Here is a 17,035-nt window from a genome sequence, read left to right on the forward strand (position 1 = left end):
GCCCAGGGACGTGGTGGAGTCGCCATCCCTGGAGGTGTTTAAAGAACAAATAGATGTTGCGCTTGAGGATATGGTGTAGAGAAATGCTGGGAAAAAGGTTGGACTTGATGACCCTGGAGGTCCTTTCCAACCATAATGATTCTGTGATTCTGTGATCTGCAGCAAGTTAAAAACAGAATTCCCCTTATAGCTGACCTCAGTACAAATGTGGAGAAATTTCACAATGGCTAAGGTGCTTGCAGAATGACAATGCAAACAGTCAAGCTGATCAGCAAAGGTACACGTCCCTTTTGTCACCACAGTAATGCTCCTTTTGCTGCAGGCTGCACTCCTGCTGCTGTTTTTTGGTATAGTGAGATCCTCCGCCCAGGACTGACTGATCATGGCAGAATGGGAAAGACTGCTGTATTGAAATGGAGAGGTCTTTTTACCATTTCCTATTTACTGTTTGTTTTCCTCCAAATTTGGTGTGGAGAAACAAAAAGGTGTTTTGTTCAAGCCTGTGAATGGCTTTAACATGGAGGTGGTGGTGTCTCGCAGTGCAGTCATTCTCGCTACATATTGCAGGTAATTGGTAGGGATTTTTGATTTGCTGAGCTCTTTGCTAGACTCTAACTGCTGATTGTGTCTCTTCCCCAAGAAAAACAAGGAAGAACAGTGTGAACATACACAATCAAAAAATTGCCTTGCGGAATAAAAATTGTGTGTAGACTGTTCTGAAGTTACTCAAGCTCTCAGTTCGTTAAGGACTGCATTGTCTTGTTACTAGTGCTGCTCTTCTCCATTCCTCTCTGTTACTTCTTCCATCTGGTCATGGGGACAGCTCCTTTTGCCTTCTTACACAAACCACTCCTGTAGCCCCATGCTGCCAAGACCTTGCTACGCAAACCTAATACAATTACTTAACTTTTGTGTAAAATGGGTTAGATTTGTGTTCTACCAGATTTGTAGAAGGGGCTTGAACTTGGGCTTCTTTAAGAGGGGTTCTGTAAACATTTGTCTACTTGCTGTTTTGCAGTGAGTTTGTCTCTTTTGAAGTCCTCTCGGGGGGGAAAAAATGGTAATATTTCTATGGATAGTTTGGTTTTAATACATTTGCATTTTCCAAAGTCTAAACATTAAAAAACTCCACAAATACATTAAAAATGTGAAACAGGCAAAACCGCAGTGAACCTTGACTGTTTCTTTGTTTTGAAACTCAATTTGTACAACAGACTTAAGGCGGTCATCTTTAGTTTCCCAATCACAGCATCCTTAAATTGATAGGATTGTAATTGTCAATATGCTTCTCATGCCTGAAGCCAGAAAGACATTCTAAAATCTGGTGCATACCCTGGGCTTGCAACCTTTTTTTTTTCTTTTTTTCTTCCCCAATATGAAGGTCTTAATAAAAACCACCAAAGCCAAAACCAACCAGCGATCCATCCAAAAAAAAGGCAAGCAAGCAAACAAATAAAAAGGTAGTTTTCTGTAATACAGCTTCCCACAAAGTGTGACTGTTGATTTAATATTCCCTAATTAAATTTTAACAGCCCTTAGTTAATTTCATCAGCAATATGCTACTGCTCTACTCTCCAACACAAACTAAATTAGTTAAAATGCTTAATGGGGATAAATTCTCAGGTAGGCAATTGACAAAATGCAATTTAATTTTTAGTTGTTTAAAACTAATTGTAAAATGCTTCTGAAATTCACTTTCCCTGTGCTTCGTATGCCACACATACAGACTGATGGATTACTTTACTGGTAACCAGCAAAATAGATGGACATGATCAACTTTCACAACTGGAAATTTTCCTATCAGGTGAGTGAAAGGCTTTTCCTGGTCACTTTGCACAAGACCAGGTTACTCGGATCTGTTGTGAATGTGCAGTCTGCTCCTGAAGGACTGCACCCCATGGGAAGGACCAGTGCTGAGTACAGGGGGCCAGGCCCCTCCCTACTGCTGCAGGTCACGGTAGTTCTAACACAGGCCAGGATGCCGTTGGCCTTCTTGGCCACCTGGGCACACTGCTGGCTCCTCTTCAGTTGCTTGTCCATGAGAACTCCCAGGTCTGTCCTGCCAGACAGCTGCCAGCCGCGCTGCCCCGAGCCTGTAGCATTGCAGGGGTTGCTGTGGCCCAAGTGCAGGACCTGGCGCTTGGCCTTGTTGAAGCTCACGCCGTTAACATCGGCCCATCGATCTGATCTGTCCAAGTCTCTGTGTAGGGCCTCCCTACCCTTGTGCAGATCAACACTCCCACCTAAGTTGGTGTCATCTGCAAACTTACTGATGATACGCTCTATGTTCTTACCAAGATCATCAATAAAGATGCTAAACAGAAATGGTCCCGGTACTGAGCCCTGGGGAACATCACTTGTGACCGGCTGCCAGTTGGGTTTAAATTCATTTACCACCACTCTTCGGGCCTGTCCATCCAGCCTGTGCTTTATCCAGCAGATCGTATGCTCATCTAAGCCATGAGCAGGTAGTTTTTCCAAGAGAATTCTCCCCCTCCTTGTCCTTGTAGAGTCATATGATTAATTAAAGGCTGTTTACACATAGCTGATTGTAATGTTTATGCTGCTGTTAAATATATTGCAAGAGCATCTGCCACTGCTTAATAATGCGAAGTATGGCAAACAGAAAATTTGGCTTAGTGGAGTGAACAGTGAAAGGGAAGGATGGAAGCTAGAGGAGTCAACAGCGTTCCAAAACACATCAGATGGCTTGTATAGATTTACTTCTAGCAGCAGGTTTTAGAGAGAAACAGCGAACTGGATTTCTGCAAATCAACCATGGTAGCCATTTACACTAGGGCAGGTTACCAGTGTTTTGCAACATTTAATTTCATTTAATTTCATGCTGTTGTAAGTTCTAGAATACTGCTCAGCAAATACATGTAAAATGGATGAAGCTTAAACTAGCTACTAAGATATTTTTTAAGTGAGAGCCGAGTCCTGCTGCAGAGAGTGTTGCTTTCCTTGCAGCCCCTCCACAGACTCCTTTTCTGGTCCACATGCTGAAATCAGCATGTCTTCTTGAATGTTTCACTGGGCCTAGAATTTTCCTGGCTGCCATTCCCATGCAGATGGTCATACTATCTGTAGGTAAATTATCTCCTTTCCTCTCGTGTTACTTTCCCAAGTTTGACGTAATTATGCTCACGGTTGCCTGTCACAATGTTACATTTGCTGTGGCATTAAAAAATACTAACAAAACAGACTATTCAGAAGTTATTTCACAGTATTCTTGCTGAGGCGAAAGCCAGGTTCTAAAGTGGAGCATGGGCATTGTTTGTTCCGTGGTGTGTTTTGTAAAATTAATTCAGGTGATTAAGCTGCAGAAGGTCACATGTGCCATAAAACCTACCGGCAGTCCAGTAGCTAACGCTGCAAGACCAGGTGTGTGGGGAAGAAGGCAAAGTAGGATGCCCCGAATATCTCACTGGTGCAGAGGCACATAAGGTCAGGCCAGGCCAGGCCAAGCAGCACCTCTGCAATCAGTGTATTTTCAGAGGGGAAACCTGTTGGGCTGGACTCTTTGTCCTGTCTTTTGTACTGGGGAGTTGTTTGTTTTGTGGAGGCAAGAGAGGTGAGGGTGAGGAGAGCAACCATGCGGTCTCTAAGGTCGGTGAGGGATGGGGGTGAGTGCACCTGACCTTATTCTTGATCCTCAAGCCTTCTGCTGAATTTTTGCTTCCCCATCCCGAAAAGTACTGGTTAAGGAGTGAGCGAATGGCCCATGGTTCTTTGTTGCAGTCTGGGTGAGCTCAAAGCACTGAGAGCTTCACAGGTTCTTCCCAAGGTAATGTCTGATGGCTGCTTTGACTCAACAGTCAGTCTCCCTGAGAACCATTGCAGATAGTACTTTTCCCCTAGTAACTTGCATGCAGATGACAGTCATGAGTGGGAAAAGAGTAAATACTGCCTGGGCCTCTGAAAAAGGAATCTAGAGAAGGTACCGAGAGACCTCTGTTCCCATCTCAGCTCTGATGGTAGCTCTGGGCTGGTACCACTGAGCTTTCATTTCTGTCGTGGTGGAGTGATGGCAAAGATATTTACCCTCCATGGTAGAAATAGCCTGAGTGCTGTAGGAGGCCTTTATCTATATGCACAAACTGATAAAGACCCTTCTATTTCAGTATCCTTGTGTCTCTGCATTTCAGGTCTTTGTGTTTAGATCTGAGAAAATCCCTTGCACTTGTAATTTGCCTTGGACAGATGGGCTGTGGGAGGGAATGGAAGGACAGAGACATTCTTCAAAACACTGCTAATTAAATATTTTGAATAAGAATCTGTTCTGTGTTGTTAGATAAATCATGCTAATTTTTAGCTGTTAGGGATTCAGTGGCTCATGCTACAGGTAATAGATTCCTAGCTACATTTCATTCATTGCTTATGATGCCTTTCTTGAAATGAAGAGTAACATGTGTCTTCTAGACTAACCATTTTGATCAATAGATTAGAGCAATTTTCAAGCGTGTCATATGCTGAGCTATTCCCACTGAAGCCAATGAGATTTTTAGAAATTAGCGTAGTGGTCAATTGCAAAATACTTATTGAAATATGCTAGAAAGAGTAAAGAGCTTAATGTTCATGTAAAGAATCCTGTTTCACATTGTGATTTTTTGTTTTGCAGGTGAAGAGTCTGCATTTTGCTCATCTGGCTTTCTACAGGAAAAGCAACGTGAGTTGAAGTTTGCGTTTTCCTTTGTGCTGAGGCTGTTCAACAACTAGAGATAATAACAGAACAGAGATATTAACCAGCAGGTCTTGTGATATGTTCAGAAGGAGATGGATCTGGAGGGACCAGGATTCTTTTGAGTTTTGTTTTAAATGTATTTATTTTTAATGCAGATTATGAAAATGTACCAAGAAAATGTCTGTAACATTATTTAATGCATTGGATAGCGCCTTATGGCATTGGCTAGAATGGCAAAGGTGAAGCATTGGAGGGCAAAACTGCTGGTGTACATGATAGGTGGTACAAAGCGGCTCAGTTTGCAATGTAGAAGCCTTCAGTGCTCTGTGCTCTGAACTTTGTTCTCCCATCCCTGCTTAAAGAGGTGCAAGAGGTGTAGCTGTTAAAGTTTCCTAGTGCTGTAGGAATGAAAAGTAGTGCCATGCCTGGCATTGCTAAGGTTCCTTTGCTGCTGGTACCCCACTCTGAGGAGTGTGTTCACGTGTCACTGTGCTGCTGATCTTTCTGTGCTTTTGCCTTGCTTGCTAAAGAGAGCAAATTGGCTTATAGAAACAAGTGATGTTAATGAGGATGTTCTGTCACAGTTCTCTCTGGAAACAATTGTCGGTTGCCCTCACTGACTTGCCAGTGAAGTGTCTGCTATTTCTGCAGCTGTGTTTATAAGCACATGCCTTCACTCTGTGCCCGCCCCTTCCACTCTGGAAGTCATGCTTTGCCGAGCTCATCTGCCTGGTGTGAGAACTGGCGCTCAGGAGCGCTTGGGAGTCTAGATCCTTGGCTAAGCCCTGTGTGTTGCTGTTCATCCAGTGCTCCACAGTAGTCGTGTGTGAGATCTGGCAGCATGTGTGTGTAAGATTCATTTGATGAAGACATAGTGTGGAAGTTAATACGGGCGTTATTTCATGTTGTGGCTTCCAAAACAGAACTGGGCTCAGTCACGCTCATTATTTTCCTCTGAAGAGTGCAGTTTGCGAAACTGCATCTGCAGTGTATTGCAATATTCTTTATCATTTGTTAAATGAAAGCATATGTTACAGCCTTCATGTGAACATATTTCTTATGATGGATTTGTCATTATAAATGGCTAGTAATAGCACAACAGATGGCAAGAAACAGCGTAATTTCTCATGGGAGGGCAATAATGGAAATAACAATTTTTTTTGAGTGCTGTCGCCTCCTTATGCGTTGTACCTAAAGTGAGTTCTCTTGGTTTTTACTCCAGATTCCTCTGTAGTTAGCACGGCAAAATAGTAGGGATATTTGAAATGGTCTGGGGTAAAAAAAAAATAAAAAAATAAAGACCTGCCTTGATTCTTACTACAGGTTGGAACTGTACTTAATGTTCTCATAAGCTTGGGAATGATTATGTGAATTCTTTCCTCCTAGATTCAGGCTACTTATTTACTTCTTTTTTATCGTGGATTGAATTTATGCTTTTCATGGCTGATTTGGAGTGTTGAATCACTCTCTGAGCTTTTCCTTTCACCTGGCTCTCCTCTCATACTTACAGCTGATCTTGAGATCTGATGTACGCCATGTGAAGAGACTGCTTGGACAATGAGTTATTTCAGGAAAGGCTATAAACTGACAGCTTGATTCATGTGTCTGTAAATCACTGACAAACGTATACAACATAAATTATATATGCAGATTCCAGTGGAAATTCAAGTCCTGAACAATCCCTGCCAGAGGTACTGGGTCACTGGTACCTGCAGTGGCAATGTATGTTTCTGTCTCCAGAAATACTCGGTAAATCTCTTCCCTGGTCGTTGAATCAGTTGGCTCAGATGGTTGCTACCGTTCCTGCATATTGACAGGTAGATTGAAAAGCAGTATAATTTCTGTAATGTGGTTGCATTTAATTTAGGACTGTGAGCTGTCCTCCTTATAGTTCAGTATGGATAAGTGTCAGTTCCTGTTTTTATGCACCTCCTCCACTTTGGTTTGGTACCTGCACATTGTTAAGAGCCATTTAACTATTTAGGGTGTTTCTCAGTGAGCTGATACATAGTGGAGTGACTGTCCTGGCAAAAAATGCTTAATAGTTCCTGCTGGTTTTTATCACAGTATCAGAGTATGCTGGGGATTGGAAGGGACCTCAAAAGCTCATCTAGTCCAATCCCCCTGCCAGAGCAGGAGCACCTAGATGATGTTACACAGGAAGGCATCCAGGCGGGTTTTAAATGTCTCCAGAGAAGGAGACTCCACAACCCCCCTGGGCAGCCTGGGCCAGGGCTCTGTCACCCTCACTGAGAAGAAGTTTCTTCTCAAATTTAAGTGGAACCTTTTGTGTTCCCGCTTGATTCCTTTACCCCTTGTCCTATCATTGTTTGCCACCGAGAAGAGCCTGGCTCCATCCTCATGACACTCCCCCTTTACATATTTATAAACATTAATAAGGTCACCCCTTAGTCTCCTCTTCTCCAAACTAAAGAGACCCAGCTCCCTCAGTCTTTTCTCATAAGAGAGATGCTCCACTCCCTCCATCATCAGCTCTGCGCTGGACTCTCTCCAGCAGTTCCCTGTCCTTCTTGAGCTGAGGGGCCCAGAACTGGACACGACATTCCAGATGCAGTCTCACCAGGGCAGAGGAGAGGGGCAGGAGGACCTCTCCTGATCTACTAACCACCCCTCTTCTAGCACACCCCAGGAAGCCATTGGCCTTCCTGGCCACGAGGGCACACTGCTGGCTCATGGCCATCCTGCTGCCCACCAGCACCCCCAGGGCCCTTTCCCCTACACTGCTCTCTAACAGGTCGTTCCGCAGCCTGCACTGGAACCTGGGGTTGTTCCTGCCCAGGTGTAGGACTCTACACTTTCCCTTGTTGTATTTCATTACGTTATTCCCTGCCCAACTCTCCAGTGTTATAATGCAAACTTATGATTTAAATGGTATCAATTGATGATCTCCCAAAAAGGTGAACTTCTAAATTTCATGCTGTTGACATAGGTGTTTAATAATGAGGTCACCATTTCTATGTGATAGTTGAGCACCTACTGTGACCTCAGCTAAACCAAATTGTTCACAATACTTACATTTCAGCACTTGTTTTAATTAAGATTACAAGGTATTCCAGGTTTGCTTGGTTAGCCCCAGATTACAAGATGTGTCTCCAGGATGCTATTTTGTCACAAATTTTCATCCAGACATGGGATTTTCTATTTTCAGTTTTCAGATTGAGTTTAGAGGGTTTATTCTTTCTCCAGGGCTTCAGCCTCTCTCTCTTGATTTCTCTCCTCTGAAAGAGAACAGAAAACGTGTATTCTTTTCATTTGACTTGTTGCAGTTGGACTATAATAGCATTAATTTTGTTCTTTCCATCCCTGATACTTCTGTTGCTGGTGTCAGACTACAAGCTTGCAGAAAGATATGAAAGGTGTTTGTCAGAGCCTGGATTAACACTGAGCACAGTTTATATTAAAATGTCAAGGAATTTCCATGGGGAGGAAATGGGAAATGGAACATTTTAAAAATTAGTGGTGTTACTTTAATGAAAGTACTCCTTCCTCATTCCGTATTTCAGCTGTGGCTGTTCCAGAATACTGAATTAATAAGCCCTGTGCTTATACTACTCAGCCAGCTGCCCAGAGCTGTCTGGGAGGCTATTGCTTAGTGCAGAGTGTCAGTGCTGCTTCCCTGTGATCACTGCAGTTGATGCAATTACATGAATGCATAAGCCCAAGTTTGGGAAGAAACTGCGCCTGAAGAAGCGATAGCAGAATTGCTACCACTTGTATTCAGCGTGGATTTTGAAACTTTGCTGTTGAAGAAGCAGTACAGGTTTGAGAGCTCGGAGTGTGAGGAGGAAGGAGGAACAGAGACAGCGTGTAGTGGACTGACCCCAAACCCCGTTCCTCATCTCCCTGCGCTGCTGCAGTGGGAAGATGTAGAGAAATTGGGAGGGAAGTTGAGGCCAGGAAGGAGAGAGGAGTAGGGGGAAGGTGTTTTAAGATCTGTTTTTATTTCTCATTATCCTACTCAGATAGGTAGGATAATGACTGGTAAAAAATTAAAGCCATCATATGACATGCATTTTTTTCTTTCTGTCCTCAGTGGGGTTTTCTATGCAAGAAGATACTCCTGTGATTTAGCAGAATTCTCTTTCTTGTTCTCTTGAGGTTTTTTTTGCTTTTTTTATTGCCATGCTACTGTACATTCAACTCTGTTCCCTGACATCTCGCAGGGGAAGTGGGAGGTGTAAAGTTTTGTGAGAGGTGAGTTAATTCAGTCTCAGACTAGCTCCCTAAAAGACAGTCTTGTCTCTGGAGGCAAAGATTATTTACCCTTCTAAGAGAAGGAGATTGTCGCACCTCAGAAGCAGAGCAACTGATTGTGACTTTTATATCCTGCCGTGCTGCTTGGGATGAAGAAGCATCTCGGAGAAAGGTAGCAGGAGTTTGCATTCTGGCTTGTAGCCTGCAGGAAATGAATGCAGTGATACTGGGCCAAGTTCACGCAAAAGCATGAAGAATTCACGCTGCTCAGGAATAAGAGCCAGAGCTGGGTAGGGTGGCTCAGTAGCTGCGCCTAGATTGAGGTTTTCAGCTGTTCTGCTCCCGGGAAAACATTGTAACAAAGGCAGGCTTTGAGAGCTCTCAGTGTGTTTGGAGATGTGGCTGCTGTTGTAAACTTGGATACTAGGACAGCGGTTGGAAGTAGGTATCGCTGCCACCTGCCCGCTGCTGATCCCGTGGTTTGGGTGCCTGCAGAGGAGCTGACCTTCTTGAGAAATGAGATTTCAGCATGTTCTTCTATTCCTACGTCTCCTCTCTTTGTGCCAGATTTGAGAAACCTAGCAGACTCTATAGCTGGTGCATTTGCAGGTTAATTAAAAAACAAGACAAAACAGGTGAGCAGAAAGTTTTTAATCTTATCTCACCGTGACCTTTAGTGACTGCATCACTAGCTGTAAGCTATTACGACCCGCTGGTTTCTGACTCTGTATGGGATTTGAGTACCTTTTTTGTTACTGTAATTTACATAATGATACAATTAACATAAATTGGTATAAGAATGGTATGAATCAAGACAGCTGGAAAAATCTGTAAAATGTTGATAATGTCATCAGCGAGGTTCAGTCCATGTTATTATTTTACTTCATTAAAGCCCTTCCAGTAAATAGTAAGCCAGGTAATTTCTCCGTAATCAGTTTCATTTCAGTGCCTAATTAAATTTCTGTTATTTTCCTTATAGTAGGTCATGCTGTCCATTTCTGCCTCCTGCAGAGCTTCAGCTGCTGAACAGTCTTACCCTTTATATTGTCATAATGGTAGAGAAAGTCCCCTATTTATTGGTATTGAATGAAAATAATAAAGCTAAACTTATGTAGACCCAAAGTCAGATTATCTTGCAAAGTGTACAATGAGCAAATCTGTCAAAATGCCACACATGTGACACACAGCCCTCTGCCCCTCCCTCATCATTGTTTCAATATAATGTCTAATACTGCAAGTTGATCTGATGCTTTTTTTCTTTCTTTTTCTCAGTGGAAGTGAAAAAGCAGTTTTGAAAGAAGTCCAATTTTATGATGGAGGGCTACTTTAACAATAGAACAGAAATTGTTATTAAAACAATGCCTAGAACCCTAGTGTCCAGTTATCTGTGACACTCGTGTGTGTGCGAAGCAAGGAGCTATCAGGCAACTTGGCGTTTGATCCATTAGGGAAAAAGCAAATCACCCTCTCTGCTTTCTAAAAGCGTATCTTTAGAACAGGATTTTCAAAGGAACAGCACCCAGGTAGTCCAAGGACGTACTTTGTCTCGAGCATTGCACTGTATGGGTATCTGAAGGGGTTTGTGAGGATGTGACGAGGTGCCCTGGGTTTCCTGTTTCAGTAGGCTCTTGAAGATAAATCTTACGGTTCACTATGAGATGGTCCTTTTGTAGTGACACAGAACTTAAATGTTTCTGTGGTACTGATTCTGTTGTGAGTTTGTTAAAAAAATGACACTTTTTCATGTGATGACCTTCAGAAAAAAGTGAGCTTTTGGAAACATTTTAATTAGAAGCAGCTTTAAATTGCAGATGCTTCCAGAATACAATTATGTTTGGTGGAAGTTCAGAGTTTATGGGTGTGTGTTGTTGCTACTGGATTTGTTTTCTGGTATTTTGTTGTTGCATTGTTTTGTTTTATGCAAGTATTAAATGACTAACCCTTTAAATCCTTGTCTAGCAGAAGGGCAAGAGTAATTACCTTGCTTTTAAATATGAAGAAAAATAGCCACAGAGGTTGAATAAATTTCTAGTGGCTGCAAGGAGTGGTAGTGGTAGAATATGCTGTCGAATTAGCCCTCAGTCTTAATGCAGAAGAATAGAGATTGTACAAAATGTGTTCTGGACTAAATTCAGTGCTTTCAGAATAATGTGGCCAGACCCTGCTTGATCAATATTCTTAGTGAGGTGAAAATTACAGTCCACTCTCTTTAGGGTCTAGGAGACTGCCTATAAACTTACATTAAATGGAGTGGAACCACGAACAGTGTGTGAACTCAGAATGCCACAAGAAAAGGAAACTGAGTCATCTGTAGCATTATGTGATGCATTTATGTTCTTCTGACGTGCTGGAAGAAGCAAAGGAGAATGCGTTTAAATCCAGAAATCTGTAAGCAAACCGCTTTGGTATTATTATTTAGTACAGTCCTCTCTCATTGACTTCTAAATGGTATGTGTCATGGAGGGAGGAATAGAATCATGATTTGGGTTGGAAGGCACCTTAAAGATCATCTGGTTCAACTGCCCCCTGCCATGGGCGAGGATACCTTCCATTAAGTCAGGTTGCTCGAAGCCTCATCCAGCCTGGTCTTGCACACTTCCAGGGATGGGACAGCCACAGCTTCTCTGAACAACCTGTTCCAGAGTCTCACCATCCTCACAGTAAAGAGTTTATTCCTTCTGTCTAATCTAAATTCTTATACTAAGGGGCCCAGAACTGGGCACAGCAGTGCAGATGTCTCACCAGTGCTCAGTAGAAGGGAATGATCCCCTCCCTTCCTCTGCAGATGCTCTTGCTTAACGCAGCCCAGGATGCAGCTGGCACTCTGCTGCAAGGAGACACTGCTGGGTCCAGGCCAGCTTGTTGTCCACTGGGATCCTCAGGTCCTTTTCTGCAAAGCTGCATTCCAGATGGTTGGTCCCCAGCCTGTATGGTTAAGTGAGGTTATTCTCCTCACATGCAGGACTTCAGATTTCAGTTGGTTGAACTTTCTGGGATTCTTTTTGACCCATTTCTCCAGCCTGTTGAGGTCCTTCTGAATAGCAGCATAACCTTCTTGTGGTTCATCTGCTCCCCTTGTTTTTTTATTGTCTACAAACTTGCTGAGAGTGTGCTCTGTCCCATCATTGTGCCACTGATGAAAATGCTAAACAGGACTCAGTAGTCCTGTAGACTCCGTAGGGTGCACCTCTAGTCACTGGCATCAAGCTGAACTTTGTGCTGCTTGTCACAGCCCTTACCTGGCAGGTCAGACAGTTTTCAGTCCCATCTCACTATCCACTTAGGTAGGCCACACTTTCTCAGCTTCTCTGTGAGTACATTATGAGAGACAGTATTGAAAGCCTTACTAAAGTTGAGAGAAACAACATACAGTGTTCTCCCTTCATCCATCAAGCCAGTCATCTCATCATAGAAGGCCATTGGGTTGGATATGCATGATTTTCCCTTTGTAAATCCATGCTGACTACCGGCAGAAACTTTCTTGTTCTTGTGTTTGGAAATGAAGCACAGGGGCCAGTGGAATACTTCTTAGAGACAACAGCAAGTCAGAAGTGTGATGTTTTTCTTCTTGCCGCCTCTTTTTTTACCTGAGAAATGGATGCTCCGGGATCTGATTGTAGAACCCTGTAAGTTACAGTGTAAGTGGACTTCAGTGTGTTTTTTGGCAAAGCTTTGCTCATCTCTGATGTAGGTGTGTCGTCAGTTCTGTGAAAGACAGGAATATGGAATATTCCCTTAATTTGTAAGCAAGAGTTCAGCCCCATGTATGAACATGACAACGAAGCTCACAACAGTGCTCATCAAATGTCATCCTACAGATCTTTTTTGTTATTGTTGCTGTTAAGAACAGAAGAGCCTCTAACACTGGGTCGCAAGAAACCTTATCTGGTGTTCTTTTTGTCCACAGGGTTTCCTGAGAACAGATATTTCTGTCTTGAAGCTAGAAACATGCCTTGCCTTCATAGATGTCTGTGAAAGAGGAGGCATCAAATATTTCTATGATCAGTTATGTCTCTTTTCCTTTCAGGTGAATTATATAGAGCCTCTTTAAGAAAACAAAGGCTCCCAGCACAAGGCAGTATTGAAATTCATGAGGACAATGAGGTGAGATTTTTTCCCAAAACAAGCTGTGCTGATTTCTAAGGAGTAGACATGTAGAAATACTCTCATATTGTGTTTGGTGGCTTAGTGTGTGTTTCCCTTGTTCAGTAGGAGCCTGTGTAATCACTGTAAATCTTCGGGAGATTTTTAGGCACTGCATGATTGACTTAGGCAGTATGACCCAGTTGGCTGGAGATGCCAGTTTTGGGAAGCCTATTCAGCAGTAGTCATGAAACTCACAGTCACAGAATTGTTTTTTTTAGAAGCAGCACAGAATATAAACAAGTTGTGTTCCTTCCAGTTAACTGACTGAAGTCCTCTCTCCACCTGTAGGACAGGCAACAGAAATGTCTGCTTTTCCATTTTTGAAGAATTCCAATTCTACAGCACTTTGAAAATTTTGAAGCTTTCAGTTCTACCAACCCATCAGTAGTGCCACTTATTTACAAGCTGGCATTGGCTGTGGAAGGAGCTACTTTTAGCTTTTAAGGGGAATGAAATTTCTCTTCTGAATAACTGGAATGGGACCATATGGAGAGGGAAATTGTAAATTAGAGCAAGGAAAAGTAGAACCTTAAAAATTCTCATAAGATCCAATACTTAAGCAGATAGAAGGCAGGTCAGCAAAGTGCCTTCACAATGAAAAAAACAAAGCAGAGTTGTTAGACATTCACATATTTTATGTCCTAAGTAGATAATATCTTGTTTATTCGATGAAGCACACTGATTATTGTCTGTGTGTGTGTGTATTCACATATTCAGAAATGTATTTGTGAGGTTTATAAATATTAGCAGTGATACATTTTTTACTTTTTCTTTAAATGTCTGGGTAAGTGAACCCTATTTTACATTTTAATAAGAAATTGCCAATCACAAAAGGCTGAGATAACTTTATCATCGACTTTTGCTGGATAATTTCATTGGCAGAGACATTTGTCATCTTAGAACCTGTGATGATGTGAGTTAGAACCTTTGCAGTAAATGCCGCAGCCTTGTTCATGATAAGTAGACAGACCTTTGCATTTCAGCTGTCTGTGATTGTTGGAATTCTTCTCCAATCTCAATATATTTAAAATAGCTTCTTTTGTACACAGAACTGTTTATAATTTTATTGAACTAAAACTTGCATCTGTGCTGCAAGGGTTTTCTGGTACTGCATAGTGTGCTCTGCCTGGTTCAGACATACTTGGATTAAATGGAACACAGGGCACACACATGCACAACCCCCACTCGCCCAGGCAAAGGCAAACACCACAAAAAGATCACAGTGGGAGTGGGAGAAAAAATCACTGCTAACCACTTGTGAACGGTGATACCAAGTTTAACAATACTTTCCATAAAAATGTTTCTTCCCTTCTTATTCCCTGTTTTTCTCACAGGAAGGAGTTCAACACCAGAACTGCAAAACTCATGTGCTAATTTTGATCCTACATGGAGGGAACATCTTAGACACTGGAGGTGGGGACCACAGCAGCAAGGTGGCAGACATCAACACCTTCAGTTCTGTGTTTGAGAAAGTGACTCGAGCCCATTTCCCTGCCGCTTTGGGCCACATCTTAATCAGACTTGTTCCCTGCCCAGCAATCTGTTCTGCAGCTTTCTCTCTTGTTTCCAAGTAAGTTGATCTGCGTTTTCTAGTGTTTGACTTTGCAGTGTGGTTTTGAATAGCTTTCTGTGTCCCCTCTTTTTAGTAATGAAATGTTGTGAATCCTTCTTAACTTTTTGCTTCCTGCAACACCACCAAAACACAAAAACCCCACCAAAAGCAAAAAAAACAAAGCCCATGGTGGACTACAGCCTATTGCCCACATTCATCCAAAAGGCAAAAAGAAAATCTGGACAGAAGAAGAAACTGTGATAACTGTTAACTTCCCCCACACACCCTCTGACCCCCAAACCTCAGTAAACGACTTTTGTCTTAGAATTGAAGTATAGCAAGATCTGCCTGAGGATATGCCTGCTCATTATTTGGCCATCGTAGGTACAGAATGTTATAGAAAACCCTCCTGATAGTTTTAATGCTTCCTGTTTTAGAAACAAAAATGGCATATTGCTAACATTCATTTAGAAATAAAGTGGAGATTGTTAAGATTGAATGGTGATCCCTGCTGTCCTGATGACAGAGTTAGAGAGGTGGGGAATACATTAAAGTTCTGAAATGCTGGCTGGTCTTGAAGCTTTGACAGGCTTAGAGGAAGAAGAGGTGGCAGGGTACATGCCAGACTGATGGAAGGTGTGCCTGACCGTTTGCGTCAAGGTGGAATACACTCAAACGACCAGGAAATAGGTGTGTGTATGTCCAAGTTGCTGCCCTGTAAAGCAGGAGGACTGGTGGCAGAAGAGGAGCTGAACCCTCAAAGGGTGTTGGGGAGATCATTGTTGCCTGCTTGGGCCATTGATTAACGTAGGGCTCAGTAGTGTCTCTTAGGTATCCCATAATCCAGTGCCTGCAGGTCTCAGCTGTCTTGAAGAAGACCAGGCAAAGTGGAAGGAAGAGCATGTCCTGGCAGCCCAAATGAACAGAGCTCCCACTTCCTTTCTCTGTTTTTTGATTCCCTCTTGTTGCAGCACATGGTATTCAGCCAGAATGAAAATAGCCAAGCTGGATGTTTAAATATCCTATAGAATCATTCCCAGCAGTGACTTAAGATTGGTATTGCCTTGGTATGTTCTTGCATGGAGAGCTGCCTGTGATGTACCCATCTGGGGCTGATGAACGGGAGAGATGATTCTCTGATCTCACATTTCTGCAGCTTTATGCCAGCAGCTTTCATAGCTAGAGCTCCAGGATGCAGTTGTGGAACATAGACTTGTGATAAACATTCCATTTAGCAAACTGTGCAGGAGAAAATATGCTTTTAATTACTCTAACATTTCATTGAGGGGAAGCCAGATGACTGACTAAGCGGCAGCACGAGCTTTCTTGTTTGTTTTGAATGTGTCCTCCATTTTCTGAATGTGCAGGCATGGCATAGCGTGTGCCAAGATGGTACAACCCTCTGTTTCCCTTGGCATGGGTTTTGAATTATGCTGCTGAGCGCCTGGGTTCGGAGGGATTCCACTGGGACTTTTAATCTGAATTCACCTATGTAGTTCTCCTTCCTGCCGTGCAAATAGTTGCTGAGCAGAAAAAGGTCTTTCAGAGCCAAATCATTCCATCTAGTAAATGTTTCAGATTGCTTAATCTAGTTTGCTCCTATCTACTGTAATTTTCAGTTTCCTGTATCTCTCATAAAAATCAGAAAGATACTGTTTGTGCAACCTGTGTAAATTTATAATGCATGATGGATCTCCTCTGACACTCATCTCTGTCTTTGCTGCTAAGGAGAGAAAAAGGTTAAAACTAAGGCACATTCTTGTTCCAACTAGATGATTTGAGAGGCATCTCTTCCCTTTTCAGGGAGAAAAATATCCCAGAGTGAATCAACTGTTACGCTTTTTATAGCATATGACTCGATGAGCACACATTGATTCACACCTCAGACTAGAGCTCCTAATTTACAGTAATTGCAAATTTAGGTGGGAGATGGAGTAGTGGAAGGAGAGAGAGAGAGTAAAAAGGTGAAAACAAAGGTTACATTTAGGAGGCAAATACGTAAGTAGGAAAGTAAGCATATGAATAATCAAATGAGATGAAAGTATTTTTTGGGTGAATTTTGGAGTGCTCAGCCCCTTGCATGCTCCTTGCACAGTGGTAGGTCCTGCAATGTAAGCTCTTGGATTTCCATTTTCCTAATCAGTTTTTTACAACACTTATTTTAATTAGAAAGTGTAAGGAGAAGTCCAGTCATTATGGTTTGGGTATTTTCTATTCTTTATTTTTCTTTTATCCTGAAAGTGGAGAGGATACAGAGGCAGACTACCAAGCTAGTAAAGGATTTAGAGTATGTGTCGTATGAGGAGCAGCTGAGGGATCTGGGGCTGTTTAGCCTGGAGGAGACTGAGGGGAGACCTTATTGCTCTCCACAACTCCCTGAAAGGAGGTTGTGGCCGGGCGGGGATTGGTCTTTGGATGAAAAATATCAAACCACTGGA

At 42.5% G+C, this 17,035-nt stretch overlaps 1 protein-coding gene across 1 annotated transcript in view; it reads left to right on the forward strand.

Annotated features, from left to right (window-relative positions):
* The window catches only part of LOC104278482 (membrane-associated phosphatidylinositol transfer protein 3-like), a gene marked incomplete at both ends in the record, with an annotated part of 36,015 nt that overhangs the window by 11,910 nt on the left and 7,070 nt on the right, over positions 1-17,035 (forward strand). The window contains 3 exons of the mRNA XM_009875469.1: positions 4,622-4,669; positions 12,927-13,003; positions 14,380-14,615. Of these exons, the coding sequence (XP_009873771.1) occupies positions 4,622-4,669; positions 12,927-13,003; positions 14,380-14,615 (361 nt within the window). The remainder of the gene's footprint in view (positions 1-4,621; positions 4,670-12,926; positions 13,004-14,379; positions 14,616-17,035) is intronic.

Source organism: Apaloderma vittatum, unplaced genomic scaffold, assembly GCF_000703405.1.
Source record: "Apaloderma vittatum isolate BGI_N311 unplaced genomic scaffold, ASM70340v1 scaffold6828, whole genome shotgun sequence".
NCBI lineage: Eukaryota > Metazoa > Chordata > Aves > Trogoniformes > Trogonidae > Apaloderma > Apaloderma vittatum.